General features: G+C 42.7%; 1 protein-coding gene across 1 annotated transcript; it reads right to left on the reverse strand.

Moving 5' to 3' along the window:
• Nucleotides 1-1,828: 1,828 nt before the first annotated feature.
• Nucleotides 1,829-12,295, reverse strand: LOC148328421 (uncharacterized). Its single transcript, XM_088306902.1, has 7 exons — nucleotides 12,157-12,295; nucleotides 11,725-11,846; nucleotides 10,505-10,703; nucleotides 9,084-9,229; nucleotides 6,213-6,354; nucleotides 5,136-5,274; nucleotides 1,829-3,337 (listed from the first exon to the last, which is right to left on the reverse strand). The coding sequence occupies exons 1-7, from the start codon at nucleotides 12,206-12,208 to the stop codon at nucleotides 3,244-3,246; spliced, it is 894 nt and encodes a 297-aa protein (XP_088163028.1). The 5' UTR covers nucleotides 12,209-12,295; the 3' UTR covers nucleotides 1,829-3,243.
• Nucleotides 12,296-12,629: the final 334 nt, after the last annotated feature.

Genomic DNA, 12,629 nt, shown 5'->3' on the forward strand with positions numbered 1-12,629 from the left:
TCCCGTTCGGCACAACGGCCTGGAAAGAGGGCCGCTTAGGCGGTGGCCCGGCAAGCGTCGATGATGTCATGTCGCCAGTCAACGCGGACCGATTGTTTCAGTGCACAAAGAGTTCAACATCCATCAAGGAGATCCTTGAGTGCGCTTCTGTTTGGACTTGCCTGCAGCAGAGCTTCTCAAACTTTTTACACCCCCCCCCAAAAAGAACATTCCAAGTGCCATCATCGCGACCAACATTAAAACGCAACAGGCCCAAGTGTCCGTTAAATGGAAGACAGCAGTGAAAACTCGAAAAAGTAGCCTGAACGTTACTGTGAGCCGCTGTAACGAATAAATGCAACCAATTATTTCCTACAATGATTCGATGCAAGCTGTTGTCATATTTTTGAATGCCTCCATCAAATATTCCAAAATGCTGCGCCGCAACTTAGACCTGCTTTTAGCCGGCCTAAGGTTCAGCCGACATTCGGTCACCAAATTGTCACGCGAGTCATAGAAATCGGCCAAATTCCGAAACGCAGCAAACCAGCATGAAAATGAACGCGGGCCAGTTTTTACTCTGAGGGAAAGTGCGCCTAAATACAAAAAGCTCCGAACCTTTACACTAAAATAATATTAGGAAATATTTCCTTTCACTGTCAACCCAACACTTCCTCACAAAGCAATCGCAGATGTTTTTAAGATAATAATATTATATAACCTAATCTAATTTATTGTCTGGTGCCTTAACTTCTCTTTTTTTTATGATCCTGCACATAAATGTATCTCGAAGCTCTTATTCAAAGGTTCATCCGCAGGGCACCGTGACGAGGAAAAAGGTCACGATTCAGCACGCTACATAAGCACAGCGTCGTCGCTGCAAGTTGCGCAGCGCCGCTTGAAATCCTGGCAAAAATTTTCTTTTTTCTTTTTCCGTCGGTCCTCAGTTTGGACCGCATAGCTGACTTCCACGGGTCGCTTAAGATATATAAGTTGTTTCTCCGAGCACCCCCGAGGCGTCGGGCTCCAATAAGTCTTTCCGCTTGGAGTGGAGATACATATAGAGTGTGTAAAACATCCAGCGTGGCACGGCGGGCGCTTGAATAATTAGTTTAATAACGTTATCCCGGCGCTGCGCGGACACGTGGGCCGTTAATGAAGTGTCACCGCTTCTTCCCGTTTATTAACGGCGGCCTACGCTCAGCCTCGCACGGATAATAAAAGCGCATAAAAGCCAACATAACTTGAGCCGACAAGCATGATGAAACGATCCGGACGGCGAGCACGCTCATGTTAATAAGCGACGACGACGACGACGGCTTCGTGGAAAATTAAAAAGATGAACGGGTGGTCCGTGACGGTTATTTTGGGGGAGGAGGGCAGAATTCGAACAAAGCTCATTTACTTTAGCTGCCTGCAATCCGAATAAACGGCCGTGTTTTCAAGGCGACCTGACTTTTGTACAAAGTCTTATTTGCACTCAGACTATTTATGCGTGACTTTCCATTAGCTACACTTGCGCACACATTCAATACCCGACAACACGAGAACCGGCGGAACAAAACGAATGCTCACTTTTTGAGTGGCTATTCATGTTTGGAGTGTGGAGACGAAGTTCAGGACTAGTTGGTTACTTGCCTGTGCAGTCGGGTCATGAGCTCGAACCAACAAGTAGCCTGCTAACTAACGGACGGACAAACGGAAAAGTTGAGCACTGCAAATAGCACAACACAACTGGTTCATTAGCTAGCAAGCTAGCAAGCTAGCAAGCTCATTAGCTACAAGCAGCAAGTAGCCGGGCTAACTACAAACTAGACAAACAACCTGAAAAGAATAGCACTAGAATTAATTAATTCTACATTTTATTGCAGCAATCACATTGGAAATTTAGAACCAGATTATTTGTCCAGTCATTTTTTTTTGGTCTTTGTTTCAGGAGAAAAACAAAAAGTCTTACAGTCAAATGCCCGCTGAGGATTTGGAACGTTTTCCGCTAAATATGTCTACAGTGTGACGTCAATTGAAAAAGCATCATCTGTCCTTGCATGTTTTTGGGTTAGGTTTGATTTTCTATTCCCTTTGTTATGAAAGAAAAGAAAACAAAATTGCATGCTCCTGTGTCACCATCCGTGTTGTCGCTTGTTAGCAAACAAATGATTGCAGTCGAGACTCACAAAAGTTTGTTCAAATAATAAGAATCAGAGGGGAAAAAAAAATAGACCCAATAACCAAAATGCGGGAGGCAGACAAGTGAAGACACTTTCAATTGCTGGCTTAACAAATTTTACACATGAGAAAAAAAATTGAATTTATTTATCAGTTTAGATACCCAAATTAAATAACCGTAAAATAATTCTACTTGTCATCATAATAGTCTGGAACGGTTGGAATGAAAATCAAACCCTGATTCTTGATGAGAAGTCAATCATAAGAATAAAAATTGTCAAAAGTGGAAATGAGAGCCTGTTTGTTGAACACTGGGAGAAGAGTAAAAGTCACAACACCACTGGGCCCCGCCTCTTAAAGGCACACGCATATATCGAACGCCAACACAACTCGAAGTACAGTAGATATGTTTTGAGATCCATTTTATGCTTCCCATCATTTTTTGGGTGTTGGAATAAATTTGCAAAGTGTGTTCATGCATAGGAATGTGTTTAAAGTGCGTCAGAGGCTTACAACTAGAGGAAAAGTCTTTTTATATAGCAATTTTCCTCAATTTTCTATTACGCATGAAGCATTTGTGTGTTCAAAAGTGTGAGTGGACTCCCCCCGATTGTACATTTTGCTGATTAGTATTCATAATGCAATGAAATATGCGCAGGCGGCGGCTGCAGCTGTGGGCGGTCTGTAAGATGGCCTTCATGAAATCAACAATCCACAAGTGCAAAGGTCGAGCACAACACTGCTGAGAAAGTGTTAAATGCTGTCACGGGAACCCGATGAAGACGTCGCGCGCAAATCAACAAATTGGAAAGCCAGGAAATTGATTTTCAAGTCCATACACCCGAAAAGCAGCTAACAACGCTAAAAGCGGATAGCTCATCGCCGTTCAATAAATGGGGAGGAAATTGCACGCCTTTTGTGCCCCCGCAAAATCTCACCCAAACTCACCCTTTCCTTTTTTTTTGCTATTCCCCTAAACTAGCTACTTATTTGGAGTATAGAGGCTCGCTGGCTCACTAGCTCATCATCGCAAACCGTCAGAGTGGCTCTTGAGTCGCCACCGGACGCCATCCGTCACTCTCTGGCTGGCCGCGAGCGTCACACGACCACGAGAGGTTGTTTGTCGTCGCAGTTGGAGTGGAGAGCGTCTGTGCTGTCCTTGTAGATGGGCTGGCTCTGGGAACGGTCGTCGCTACGGAAGCCAAAAAAGACAGGTGGGCGCCATTAGGACCTGAAGGAACTTGCTCAAACAAGCAACAACCACATGTGGGTCAGATGCAAAAAAGAAATCAATAAATCACCCGGAAAAACTATTTTTTCTCCCTCAGTACTTGTGTAGAAAAAGGTTCCCCCATTTGCCGCTCTTCTTTATTGTCACGTGAATAATAGAAACGATTCCATTTTTACTATTATACGAGTTTCCGAAATATTGTGAAACTTATTTGCTCAATAAAGAAAATGATGATGAATCAAGATTTGCTTTTCCCGTCCCTCCGATTAAAGTCTTTCAAAGCATTTTTCACATTTTTGAAAATCTGTACGCTCTTTTAGTCATTTCAGTAGATTTTATTTCTTTCTTTTATTTTGAACGATATGAAAAGAGTCTTTTTCTTTTTTTTTTTTAATAGGATAACTCCAAATGAAAAAGTCAAGTTGTTGCTGTCGATGACGACGAGGGGAAACGTCGTCATCGACCCGACTGTTGCATTTCTCTTCATTTGAGAACTTCAACTTTCAGCACTGATGGTTGGTCGTAGCAAAAAAATATATATATTTCTATATATTCATTCTATTTTGAAACTTCCTTGACGCATTTTCAGTATTGCTTGTCCCGATCGGGGTCGCTGGCGAGCCGGAGCCGATCACGGCTGACTTTACACCCTTGACTGATCGCCAGCCAATTGCACTGGAATTTGGAATTTGCATGAAAGCGAATTTTAACGCCTAAGATAAGAAACGGCATCAAAATGGAAGAAATGTTCATGCTAATAATTGTCTTGGGATTGATGTAAATGTAAAGGGTCAATAAGATTTTCTTGCACGCCATCCATATGCATGACTCCGGCAATTTGCCATGAAAATGCAAATTTTCCAACAAAAGCAGCGGCGAGGGTCACCGTGCGCATGAACTCGCCGTCAACGGCCAACTTTGACGTGACTTTCATTAACGTTTGGCTGCCGAGGCGCTTTGGACACTTGAAAAGCGAGCGATGCTAATAGGTCGGCGGCGGTGGGCGCCGGCGAGGGTGAAGGCGAGCCTGCTGGGATCCACTTTCAAATTCACACACAGAGGCGAGAAACTGAAGTGAAAAAAAAAAAAAGGCACGCAAGCTGCAGCTGATGAGGACAAGAAGCAACATGCGATCTTGCGATGGAGTGGGACCATTTTTAGCTTTAACAAAAAAAAAAAAAAGCAAGAATAGCTTCAATTTAAAGCGGATAAATGAATAAAAGATTAAAGTTGTAATATTGTGAGGGAATAAAGTTAACAAAAATGACATCTAAATTTGAGCATAAAGCGGGCTGTTGTACGGGAAGATAAGTCTTCAATTTAGAAGAAAAACATTCCACTTTACAAGAATTCATCTCATCGGAAAAAAATGGTTATGATACGAAAATTAAGTCCAAATTTCTGAGAGGAAAAAAATGAAAGAATAAGGAGAACAGAGTAAAAAAAACGAAATTTCAAGAATAATGTTGTAATGTAGCAACAATCAAGTCGGCGTTTTATAAGAAAAGTCGTAAAGTTTGGAAAAAGAAGCGTCATTTTGAGAAGAAAATCACAAGTTGGAATTTTATGACAAAAAGTTGAAATGAGGATTATGTTGACTAGAAGAAAATGGCAATAAAGTTACAAAATGATATGAAAATAAGGCTAATCAGTTCAAAACAACGGCAAAGGAAAAAAAAGTGAGGAAAATCAAATTGCGATTTCGATTTTTTTTTTTTTGACGGAATCAAAATATTGTGACGCGTTGGCGGCGGCTCACATGGGCTTGTGGTCGGCTCGCTTCTTCCTGCGGTAGACGCACACACTCAAGGCGGCGACGAGCACGGAGAAGCCGCAGATCACCACCAACGAGGTCATCAGCACCAGACGGCCCGCGCTGGTCTCCAACCAGCTGGCGTCTTCCAGAAAAAGAAAACTTTTCAACTATTTGCAAATTGTTTTTTTCCATTTTATCAGTGCAATTGCTTTGAGTACCGATAGGTCAAATGGACTTTTTTTTGCCTTTGGTATTGGTGGCTGGTGTCGGCGGCCTCCGTGAGTATCCGATAGCATAACATAAGGGTGATTTGGGCCCATTCCGATACCAGCGTCAGTCCGGCGGGACGAGAGCGCCCACGTGACTTGCGCGACTTTCACGGTTCATGAAGCTCGCCTGCGATCGAGCGCTTCGGAAACGCGGCGTCTCTCGGGATCTTTGCAACACAACACAGATGGGAAACGCTCGGACGACAGAAGAAAATGAAGAACGGGGAATGAAATGATGTCGCCGAGCGCAGGAAAGTGCCATGAATGACTTTGTCTTTTCCAAAGCGAAAGGATAAAAAGTCTCCAAACAAATGAAGTCAAAACTACAAATAGCATTCCCGTGGTGCTTTGAGACACAAGTTGAATTTGTTCCGCGACCACGCTCAACTCAAAACACTTTTTCATTTTCTCATAAAACAACTCGCAATATCTGATTCGAAAGAGAAAAATCGCATACCATAATATTGTACTTTATAAAAATTGATATGAATGCCATAATTACTTTTTTTGTTTCAATTCAATGGATTTTGCGCTGCTCCTTCTTGTGTGTGAGCCTTGGCCACAGGGGGCGGCAAAATACTTACGATGGATTCTTTGCACGGGAAAAATTACACATGTAAACGTGACTTGAAGTGTAGCGTTATGCCGTTATTTTCCCATTTTCATTTTCTGCCCCAGTTGTGATCGGAATCTGCCGGTGTATCGTCCTCGCGCTTGGGCCTTTTCTTCCTCACTCCCGTTTAAGGAGTGAGGCGCACTTTGCCCTTTTCGTGATCCCTCGCAGGATGCAGACAGGAAAAGTTTTTCTTACCGGGCAGAACGATGAGGCTAATGTTGCGCATTTTGTCGAGCGAGGCGGTGGGGTGATCGGCCGTGCACGTGTACACGCCGCTGTCCTTGGCGCTCACTTTCTTCAGCGTCATTACGGGCGAGGGCAGGATCCAGTCATCGCCCTGAAGGGAACAGCAGCACAAAGTTCAAGAAAAAAAAAGTTCATCGGCAGCCTGGTCGTGCCGTACGTGTGTGTACTTGGGTTTTTTGGCGTAAGTTGTGTTTATCATCGTCAAGGTCATGTGAAGTAAGTCAGACTTGAAACACCCGCGTGGCAAAGACTCTCTGTAACGACCCAGGCTGAACAGACACAGCTTCGGTGCCATCTGGTGGCATCTTAAAGAATAACGTCACGTCGAGGACAGGATGTTGTTTTGAAAGTTGTAAATAGGTGAATCTAAAATGAGTGAATCCTCATTGATCGTGGCGGAGAGCAGAAAATCTGTGAAAGAAAATGTGAACAAAGAACAAACGGAGCAGGACAATACCTGCAGACATATAGCTGCTCTGTGGGAACAACAACTATTAATAACGGCAAAATGTGCAACTACACTGGAAAAAAAAAAATAAACAAAAATCAACCACTTAAGAATCAATTTAGCAGGGTTGCGACGTGGAAAAACTGCGCACGCATTGCCACAAGCCAATAACCTAGATAACTCCGCCGTCTGCAGAAATGAGCGATGCCGCCGCCGCCGCAACAATGACGACAACGACACAAAGCGTAATGAGATGGCAAGGGAGTAAGGGATGAATCTGGACACGGAAATAGCATCACTATTACCAGACGGCGCTCTCGACAAATCAGCGGGCAAACAAACGCGGCCGTGGCGCGAAGGAGCAACAACAACAACAACAGAAAAGACATTACACCATGCAAATGATTTGGCTCCCGGGAGCTGCCGCACCTGCCAAGGAAAACCATTTCAATTGGAATGCATGAGAATTAAGAGGATTGCACCCAAGCCCAAAAAAAGAAACAAATAAGCGAGCCGCATTTTGTATGCAAATCTGCAGGCTGGCAAAGCGAGCGGCCCCGATTGTGTCCGTGGAGCGCTTTGCAGTCTGTCAACACGGGAAGCTGCGACGCCCGAAATCGCGGCCCAACACGCGGCGCTCGCTGCCGCAGAGGTGTCGGTCACGTGACGGGCCAGCCAGGACGCCGGCGGTTGCGCAATACCTTCCAGGAAGCGCGAACGACACACGTCAGAAAAGAAGAAAAGCCGACAGAGCGTTAACAAGCCGGTTCAAAATGGAATCGTGTTCAATATTTGCGATATTCAAATTGTCTTTCAGAAGCAACGTTTGCAGTTTGAATCGAAGAGCCGTCAATGGCTTGTTCTTATTGAAAGGATTCTTGAATAGTTTCTTATGCCGCTTTAACTTTAGGCACAATTTGAACAAGAATGCTGCTATTTCATGTCAGAACGTACAAAATTCTACTTCAATTGTCCTTAAAATATATATGATATAGAATGTTTGTCATATTTTTTTTATTAAATGTATTTTATGCATTTAATGTTCAAATATTTCATTGAATTAATTCTATTATAAGACAAAAACGCTTTGCTTCCTCCATTGAAATAAAAATATTTCAAAATTTCAATCAAGTTATACATTTATTGAATTTATTAGTATTTAATTCATTCCATCATTATTATTTTTTTTTTCATCAAATGTATTTTATAAATTGTATTTTAATAAAGTTCAGAGATGCAACCATTCATCGCCAACTGATCAATTATCAAAATTAACTATTAATCGTTTAAGGACCTTGTTTAATTTAAAATGTCAGGCTCCCAACAGTAAACTGTAGTATTCTAATTGTTTGATCATATATCATGAAAAAAAATGTGAATAATCTTTTGCTGCACGTGCCTGGACTCACGAGCGAGCAAGAAGTGCCCGTCAGCATTGTGGAAGCAATCGTGGCTCGGCGAGGACTGGAATGATGATGTCGACACCGCCTTGACCTTTGACCCTCTTTGATAGCGCTCACAATCAATATCCTTATTGAGTTGACCTTTTGTTTTGTCTGCCTTGGCCTCTGACGTTGACTTTGACGCTGGCATGCGTCTGCCAATTCATCAACTTTTGCCAGCTTGGCACGTTCACTGTCAGGGCGTCACATTCATTTCCCTCGAGCGGCGACGCCGGCGCAGCGCGTGAATAATTCAAGGTTCGGTTTTGCTCAAGAGTCAAAAGAAAGCGTCGTTACAAATGGACGCGCGTCATTGCGTGGAGGTCAACCTCGTTAGTGCACGACGCCTTCTTCAAATACGCGAGCTTCACTTCACATCAGCCGAGCGTGAAGACGACAAAAGGCAAAGGAAGCAGCTTGACAAAATGATGACATGCCACACACAGCCAGCAGGGGGCGCTCAAGCACCTGCCTTTCTGCCCGGAAGGAAACAAGTGGCCTTTTTTTTCTTCTTTGATCAATATTTTCAAAAATAAAATTGCTCTCTTAGTTCCGCTCTCTCGTTGTTGTTCAAATTGCGTTGTCTGGGTTACAAGTTAACTAACAGTCAAAAGAAAAGTTTTAAAAAGGTTTATATTCGTTTCATTTTTATGTCACCAAAACCTGCACTTTGAACAAGGGTGTGTAGACTTTTGCACTGCAGCTTCCCTTGACCTCTGGTCATAGTTGTATTATTGGCTCTGCTGTTTGTGTTACAAGAAATAAATACAAAAGTCCAAGACATATTGTCGCTTTCCATAATTATTTCAACAATTATGGTCATTTGTTTTTGTTTTTTGTAATTTACTTTATTGTGTTTTGGGGGGCTTGATCACGTTCCCCCCAAATATCTATGCACAGAAAAAGCAGACAGCAATATTCAAGGCTCACCTCCTTGTACCAGCAATAGTTGGGCTCTTCCGAGCAGCCGGCCGAGCACTCGAGCGCCACGTTGTCTCCTTGGCGTACGCGGAGCTCCTGCGACAGACCCAGGAAGCTGCTGAAGCCCACCCTGGAAAGCTGCACATCTCCCAAATCTACAAGTAAACACATTTTCAAGAAGCAAAATAGCACAACATCATTTTGTGCACTTTAAAAATCGGTGGCTTTAAATGAATAAAGCAGCGCACCACAGACGGAATTCGGACTGAAAGGCACACTTGAGTACAATGACAATAAAGGGATTTCTAATTCTAAGCAACGGTTGTTTTAAATACACAAAGTGAAACTCTCATTAACTCAAAACAAAAAAAGAATTTTCTTCACATTTTGGCTGGAAAGATGTTGAAATATTTCTTGTAAATAGTTTCTTTTTTTACCATTGGCAACCATTTGAATTGATTTTCAATTGTAGAAAACATTGCTCTTTTCTAAAAAGTTATAAATGAGTTGTTTTTCAACATGAAAATGTTTCACTTTGCCACTAGAGCGGGTTCCCTTGAGCTAAACATTTTTTTTTTTAAAGTGCCTTATTTGGAGTATGATCGACTCAAATGAGAAAGCCTCGCGGTGACTCTCACAATGCGGAGTCATCAATAATGAGAGCAGCGTAATGGACTTATTGAGACAAAGTCTTGTGAATAATGGCTCTTTTTCTCTTCCGTCTCAATAGAAGCCCTTCGTCCTCACTGTCCTCGCGCCGCCGTCTAATCTCAACTTCTTATTGATTCCTCCCGTGAGGCCGAGGAGGCTATCGCGCGGTGGCGCCGGTCGATTGCACGGCCACGGAGAAGATAGAGGACGCCGATCGTCCGAGCGGCCGTGCCGTAGATGCTTCGGAACGCAAAGCGTGCTGATGGATTGCAGCTCCTGCTCACAAAGGAAAAAGTTTCAATCTGCAAAGGGCGACAGTCGTGCTGCTGGCTGTAAGTGCAGCGCGGGGATATTTTTCTTTGGTTATTAACTATTGAGATGTTCTGGTGTCCTTCCCTCGCTCACTGCAAATGCCACAAATTTGAACAAAATTTGATTTCTGGATTCCAATGCGCAAGCTTTGACAGGAGCAAAAACAACGTTTTGCTACCTTTATTGTGGAATGTCAAGTTTGTATATGACGCGTATGGGTGAGTACCGATACCTGAGATCGGTATCAGGCCCAGACTGGTAAAGCTTTATAGTAGTACGTTTTATTAGTCTTTGTATTTGTTTTATTTGGTAAAAATGTATGCAGTATTTGTCGCACGCAATATCATTAAACAAAAATGTCACCAAGTATGGTCTAATCAAGTTCTCAAAGGACTGTTCGGCTTTCCTTTTTCTGTAAAAACTTACATTTCCAAATGAATAATCAAATAAACTGCAGCAACACTCACAGTGCACTTTTAAGGCCAGCGTCTTGGAGACGTCGTTCGGCGCGCTCAACGTGCGGTCGTCCGACACGCAACGGAAGTGGCCCCCGTAAAACATGGCGACGTGGCCAATGTGCAACAGCATCTTGTCGTCCACCTGCTCCACGTTCAGGTCGTAGAAGCACCAAGAGGTCGGCCACAAGGTGTGCCACATCTGGAGGCTCTGTGCAGGTGATAAAAGGAGGAGGAGGCGTGATGGAAAATACTGACATCAAAATATATGGATTCAAAGATATTAAATGAGAGCTTTAAAATAGAATGTTTTGTTTTTCTTTCAACTAAAATGTTCTCTCCCAGTGGGCATGAATATGACATCAATTGATGTTGAATTGACATGAGATGCCCACGAGGCAGGACATTGCAATAAAGCGCAGAGAAAAAAATCCGCAGCCATCAACATAAGAGCTTTCTAATAATCTTTTCCAGTTACGAGCCATAACCCAACACAGTCTTTTATTTAATTTGACTTGCAAGTGCAGATTTGAGCTAATCGGAGCAACGCATGGTGCCAGAAAAAAATCAACTCACATCACAACAAGCATGAGTTAGCAATGTGAACTTTCCAACAACAACAAAAAAAAAATTCGAGTTGTGTAATGCCACTCCCAGTTTACACTTTGTGTGCTATTTCAAACAAGAAACTGTTGTTTTAAGAATGGCCCCGCTAGCTTTATGCTAACATGAATGAAAAATGACATTGACATGCTAGTGTTAGCATTGATAGTCGTGATTTTAGAGCAATTTAAATTACAAATATTTGAGGAAGAATGGTTCAAAAACATATAGACAGACAATATAACCATTTATTGATTAAAATGAATAAAATTATCGGAACTTACTGATTACAGTAGAAGTGTATTCTTCTCTGTTCGTGTGTGCATATTCGTAATATACATTACTGCCCCCCAGTGGCCAAAGTGTGCACACCACTGCTTCACGTTCTATTTAATTACGTCGTTCCTCTGCTTTGATAAAGTACAATTTAAGGGGGCTATTTTTCCATATTAAAAAAGTGATCAGTGGGCAGAAGAAGCTGAATGGAATTTTCATTCCTTTCAATGTGGAAAGATGATTTGAGCTGGCCCACAAAATAAATTCAACTTCCATCTGAAGGCAGCATGTTTGCTTCACAAGGAGGTGCTTGAATTAAAAAAAAAAAAAAACATGTGGCCCAGGCTGCTCACCTGTGAGAAGCTTTCAAATCTTACGCTGCTGATGTTGGCCTCGTTGTTTGAGTAGAAGCACTCCAACGTCACACTGTCACCTTCCAGAACACTTTTGTCCGGGCCTTCGATGAGCAACGCCCCTGCACACAAACCAAAAGCAAACAAGGATGAAATCCCACAAACTTGACATGTCCTGCATAACTACTGCACCTGAACGCGCGGGGGATCCAGTGGTGGAGAAGAAAAACAGGTTCTTTGTGACTGAGCCCACAGTATAATTGAACTGGAGTGGCCAAATATATCACCAATATCCATAATATGACTTACTGTATAGAATTTGTACAATTTCCACCGTGCCAAAAGGAACTTTATGTTGTTAGTAGATGTTCAACAAGAGAAATATCAACATAGAAGAATGACTCGGGATTTTGTCGCGCAAATTATATTTACCATCAACTATGGAGGCCGCTGCAAGGCAAAGAACCACAAAGAGTGAGTCCATTTGAAGGGAACCCAGCCAGACTTTGAATCCAAATAGCCAATTGTTTGGATAAACATGCACGAGATAAGTAGGTCTTGGTGTGATTTGAAAACGAAACTACAAAGTTAGAAGCTGTCGAACGCCAGAGCAGGTGTGGCTTACCAATGTGGACAGACAAGTCAAACCCTTTTGGACGCTCGGATCATATTGACACATTTTTATAGCCTCCACTTTGTGCTTACGTGAGCCATTTAAGCTCCAGATTGCTTCTGCAAGCAGTAAAATGATGCAGCGTGGCTTGTAAACGTTCCACCTGCTGCTTTTTGTGTGTGTGTTTGTTGGATATTTGAATCATCGTGACGCCACTCGGCGTTTGGTGCCGCTCAAAGCTATTCCAATTCTTTGAATCTGTGGTGGCAAGTAAGCACGCACGGACAAATGC

This window comes from Idiotropiscis lumnitzeri, chromosome 10 (assembly GCF_059441095.1).
Source record: "Idiotropiscis lumnitzeri isolate Australia: NSW breed Sydney's pygmy pipehorse chromosome 10, RoL_Ilum_1.0, whole genome shotgun sequence".
Taxonomy (NCBI): domain Eukaryota; kingdom Metazoa; phylum Chordata; class Actinopteri; order Syngnathiformes; family Syngnathidae; genus Idiotropiscis; species Idiotropiscis lumnitzeri.